General features: G+C 34.5%; 1 protein-coding gene across 1 annotated transcript in view; it reads right to left on the minus strand.

Moving 5' to 3' along the window:
* LOC129221605 (transcription factor Sp9-like) overlaps positions 1-992 on the minus strand; it is a 74,149-nt gene extending 73,157 nt beyond the window's left edge. Inside the window, 1 exon segment of the mRNA XM_054856127.1 lies at positions 915-992. Coding sequence (XP_054712102.1) covers positions 915-992 — 78 coding nt within the window.
* Between the last annotated feature and the right edge of the window lie 5,008 nt (positions 993-6,000).

A 6,000-nucleotide genomic window follows, 5' to 3' on the forward strand; every position in this document is an offset into this window, starting at 1 on the left:
TTTCGAAGATTCGAAGAAAAACAAAGTATTACCGGTTCCAGATTCAAAAAAACAGAGAAATCCTGTATTTTATTACGAACAGTTTTTTTCTGTAAAAAATATGGATAACTTCTTCAAAATTTACAGTTTTTTTTTACAGTGTTGGGGAAAATGCTTGTTCAGCGAAACTTCTGTATTTTGCTATTTATTAACAACATTCTGGGGGGAGGGGGTGTTCCTCGTATTTTCAATAAACAAAACATTTTGATAAAAATAATTAAGAATCTAGTTTTAAGTACCAAGGGAGTTTTGCGCCATATGTATAGTAATGAAAATCTATCATTAGGGGAAGAAAGGCGAAAAAAGAATTCAAGATGTTGAATTTATTCAGATAACGATGTCGAAAATGTTTAAGTTGTAGAATTCAGTTTATATTAGCATTTAGATGGAGGAAAATTCTGATAGCTCTTATACACTACATCGGCGGGAAGGTTTTAGGAAGCGTTAATTATAAATTTCACAACAAAAAGATACTTCAATGTCCTTCCTATTCAAGAGTCCTAATGAAATTTAGATCATTTCTGGTTTAGTGTTTCGATAATTGGAAATTTGGGGCTGTGGTGAAATATTTATTGACAATTTTATTTAGTTATTTTTTTACTCTCAGGTAACCCTGAGTGACAAAATATTTCCCTGCTTTTTTGTTTACAGAAGCAAAGAAAAATCTTTTTCGAGTAGCCGTTGGTGCCAAAAATTTAACTCTAATTGATACAGATCAAAAAAACTTCCAATTATCGAAATCTCCCCGTGATTTCAATCGATTATAAGTTGGGGGAAAAGTTTACATCACTTTTGTTAACAGAATGTATTTGGTTTTTAAAACTAATGTGTTAAAATTTGAAGCACATAAAAATGTTGAAAGAATGTAAACTTACCGAGTAGTCGGAAGCAGTTTCGATTTCGTGTTTCACTGCAGTCGATAACCGAAACGGTATATCTGGAAAATCGTACATTGTGCTCATGTCAAATTAGTCCTGGAAATAAATGAATAAAAATATGTAAATATATATGTCTTTTTAAACAATACTTATTTATAAAGATAAATCAACAAAATAAAACTAAAGCCATTCCCAGAGATATGCATTGTAAAAAAGCCCCACTTGATTAGATATCGCAGGGGTCTTCAAACTGGATGCTGCGGCACCTTGGGGTGCCGTAGGAAGAGTCGCGCGGTGCCGCGAAGTGTTCATGTCATCAAAATAGTATATGTTAGCTGGGTTCGCCAAATTGGGTCATATTGACCAACAAGGTCATCCCCCCCCCCCCCATTTTTTGATGTGCAATAGTATCGTGAATTCATCTTTATCAGAAAGTCTAACCGATGATAAAGCGTTATCAGCAAGCAGTTTTTAATAACCAGACAAAAGTTCAGCAAAAGTTATTACAGAAAAGTGATGTCAAATCTACCTAACCTTATTTTGCTGCAAGTTTTGCTTCTACATGGTTCACTGTAGGTTACTAGTATAAAAAAAAGTTGTTTATTGATTTTGTAGTTAAATTTATGTACATGACGGTTCACAAACATAAACGTAGCTGGGTACCATCATTTTTTTTTCTCCTGTGATTTTATTCCCAAGAAAAATATATTGTTAACACATTCAGGTCGTATTTGCATTCTTAGCACTCTGGTGCCCTTAAAATATGACGCCGGAGTATCGGGTGGATGACATGATCATTGATAATGTGCTGCATATGCTGTACATACATGCATGAGTTGTGCCCATATGAATGACGGAAAATAGAAAATAACGAATTATCGGCTGCTGAACGTAACAATTGAGGCAGTGAGAAGCAAAGGGATGCAAATGGACTATTTTAAGTTTCGAGTAAAACGCGTTTAAAGATCAGATCCTAGTGTAGGCTCTCATTGAATTTTTTTTCTATATCATGCTATACTGCAGCACCTACCAGGGCTACTAGTACAATCTCTTGCCCCAAGACAGAGGAGACCAGTACAAATGGTTCACCTATCATTTGTACTGGTTATCTCCAAATTTTTAGTTTTGTCACTTGCACCCCTTTGCTTCTCACTGCTTCAACTGATGTTTTTCTTTTCCATGGAAGTAAACAGGTAATTTTTGATAATGTTTTTGAGGTTATCAAATGTGGTTTAACATGTATTGATATCAAAGTCTCTTTCAATTCGTTTTAGTTTGCGAGTATTTTTTGGCGTTTTGACTTCACCTTTGTGTGAAGTTTCACCTTTGCCCAGCGTTTTCTATATTAGAACCCATGTCCCCCCTTTTCTTCGCTAAAACTGCGGAGAATCACAGTTGAAAATTTAATTTTTACCTGGTTTTATTTTTTTCTTAGATTTTATAAGTCATCTGATGAGTATGCAAAAGCTGAAGCAGTGCAGTTACAAAGGAGAAAGATTTTATATTTTAAACCTTAGAGTGGCCTTATTTGGCGTTCTTGCGGACTTACTTAAATAATAGAGATGAACTGGGTGCCGTGAAGAGATTTCAATTCTTCTAAAAGTGCCGCGAGACGAAAAAGTTTGAGAATCCCTGAGATATCGAGTAATGGTAAGTAAATTTTTTGTAGTGCTGCGTTTTACCACTTTTGGCGCTGCTCATTGAAGAAATTTGTTCACTAACATTCTTACTTCATGTGAAAATACACGTGTTTGTGCAAGAATTCTTTATGATTACCAATACGTTTATTTATTTCAAAGTTCAGAAGTTTATGTTCACGATTAATCTCCGTTTCGTTCTCCAAAATCCTCCTCTTCAAGTGGTCTTAACAAATATATGGGTCATTCCACGAAGTATTCGTTATTTTGTCCCGCACGTGAAGAAAGTGAGGCAGTGAGAAGCAAAGGGATGTAAGTGGACATTTTCAAGTTTTGAGTAAAACGCGTTTAAAGATAACATCCTAGGTAGGCTTTCATTTATTTTTTTTTTAATCGTGTTGTATAGCAGCAACTACCAGGGCTACTAGCACCATCTCTTGCCCCAAGACAGAGAAGAGGTTCACCTACCATGTGTACTGGTTATCTCCAAATTTCCAATTTTGCCACTTACATCCCTTTGCTTCTCACTGCATCATATGGGTCATTCCGCGAACTATGAAATATGAGCTCTCACGTGATGGAAAAAATATTCGTGGAATGCCTCATCTGCGGTTATGTATGAAATTAGAGTTGCGTTAACCACATGGATGACTTGTTTACTAACGTTAGCACATGGATAACTTTTGTTTACACAGAAAATACACTTTCATTACTCGTTTTATGAACGAACTCTTTTTATGAAATTAGAGTTGGGTTGAAAACATAACTTGTCTACAAATATTAGTACGTGGATAAAAACTTTTACTCGCAAAGAAAATATGCTTCCGTTATTCGTTACATGTTATTTAAAATCTAAACAGGCACACGTTATTTGGCGTTTGCAATCTAGTTTCTTACATAATCAGGTATATTATTATTGCATGATGTATTAGTAATGTACCAGCTTTAGCAATGCATGTCAAAAGATATGCATTACTAAAACATACTTAGTTTAGCTAGGTTAATCTCCATCTTATTCTCCTCGAAACTTCTTTTAAGTCTATAAATAAGTGAAACTGTACTCAGCTAAAAATTCAGCATAATTTTGAATAATTTTTATTTAAATAATTTATATTTCAGCAGATTTTATAAAATCTCAGTAGCATCGAATTTGCGTCAGCAGTACAGATTGCTATTCTAATCAAACTTCTGGGTCAACTTCTCCCTAAGTTTTAAGGGAGCTTTATTGAATATTACAACCAGGGTGTAGTATCCGGCTTGTTCGAAAGTTTTACCTCTATTTTTTTTCAATGTGCATATAGAGTAATACAATTTTTAATGCACATTCACTGGGTTTATCCACATATAATCTTTTTTGTTTGATTCAATCGGATCAGTTCATTAAAAGATCAGAAGATGAGGAGGACTGAAGATCACATGATCCGTTTCAACAATCACAGGATCTGATCAGAAAATCACTATCTCGATCAAATTGATTAGATCAGACAACCGCATGGTTACAAAACTATGTAGTAGTAACAAAGAATTTTATTTGAAAACTGTTATGTTTAAATCCGAATAAACACGTATTCCATGGAAAATAACCGTACGAAAGCAAAACTCAAAATAACGTGCGAATGCATGACTCAAAATAACGTGCGAATGCATAATTCATTGAACACCTACAGAAAGCAGTATCTACAAAAACGAAAATCAAGCTGGGATCGTTTTCGCTTTATCCTGAAATCCACCAAACAGCGTTATCCAATAAGAGCCGTAACGACTCTTGAAATACCTAGTTCACACCCTTTTCGTCTATCCATTTCTACCATCAAGAAACCCGAGAGCGTTTGCGCTTGATATACGTGGGGGGAGCAGGTTTTTTTTTTTTTTTTTTCCTCTCTCTCTCTCACTCTTTACATCTCCACTCTCTTTTCAACTCCGACAACCTCTCCATTGTCAAAAACGCCTAAAATACTTTACAATGTTTCTTATCGAGGTACTTTACTTTTTTTTATGTGTCCTCCCTCCCTTCTTCATCTTGTTGGATGTGGAACGGTTTCGGCTATTATTAGCGTCTTTGAATTTCTCGCCAAATGTACTGAAAAATTGCGTTTGGCAGCGTCCGAAGACAGGTTTCATAATAAACTTACTGCTTCAGAATCTAATTATCGCAAGGAAAGCAGGCCTATTGCACCATAACTCATCTTTGCGGACCCAATGTTGCTTAAATCATTCTTTATAAACAAAAACGAGTAAAATAGCTGCATAAAAGCATAAGGATTAATAAGAGTAAAACTTTTATCCATCATAAGTTCCAACTGACGCTTTAATTTGATCACTGCATTTTTTTTTAATAGATAAAAAGTCCAATTCTTGGCAATATCTGGTATTATACGAGTTTCAAAAATACCTATACAATATGCATAGATTTTCAAATTTATCGTATTGGTGGTGAAATCCGCACAGCATGTTAGTAATGTACACTAGCGCTGCCAAAAAATACCTTCTGGAAGATTTTTTTTTTTTTTTTGATGAAAAATACCTACTGGAGTTGCTTTTTTGATCAAAACAGCTCTTTCATATGCATAAACTACCGCATTAAAATTTGCATTTATGTTAAAACCAATGGCTCTGGGGGGTGTTTTCACCTCCTCCCCCTTCACTGCGCCACTGGTAATGTAATAAGTATGCAGAGAATCTTCCAGGGTCTTTGTTAGTAAAGTCAGTAGAAAGAGTCCAACGAAGTTCACAGAATAATTATAAAGTGTGAGAAATCGAAATTTCATTTAATGGCATTTTCCTATTTAAAATATGTTTGTATGTGTGCTGTTAGTTATTTTTACATTCTTTGAACCAATTTTTACATAAGAGCTTTACTTCACCAATATTACCTATGTAAGTATGTATAGGCATTAGAATATCTGTTTAACTACAAGAAAATGAATATACATTTTATGGGAAAGAATTGGTGTTTCGTGACTTGTCCATCAACAATCACCTTAATGAGGCATGTGCCCATGTTAGGAAACACTGCTTTAGACTATTTCAGAAATACGAGTAGATCACTTCAAGTGATGAGTTGCCGATTCTTTAAATTACAATGCCTCTAAAACATTAATTTGGACGTTTGATTAATCCATTACAACCCGATATTATGCTTTTTTGTACATTTTTTTTTCTTTCATGCTCGTTATACAATACCAAACATTTGCTCACGAACAAATACGAGAAAAATGGAGGCATAAAAATAATGATGGAAAATGGTACAGAAAATGAATAATAGCTGTAATTATTTCAACGCAATTGTTCATTATATTTTGAACAGGAAAAATACCTGCGGGAATGGTTTCTTCGCCAACAACTTGCTAAAAGATTACATTAATAAATATTTTCCTCCAAAAATCATATGACTAGTTGCAAACTGTATTATCTTTTCTCCATTCAGGCGACACTTTGTTGAGAGG

Source organism: Uloborus diversus, chromosome 4, assembly GCF_026930045.1.
Source record: "Uloborus diversus isolate 005 chromosome 4, Udiv.v.3.1, whole genome shotgun sequence".
NCBI classification, from domain to species: Eukaryota; Metazoa; Arthropoda; class Arachnida; order Araneae; family Uloboridae; genus Uloborus; species Uloborus diversus.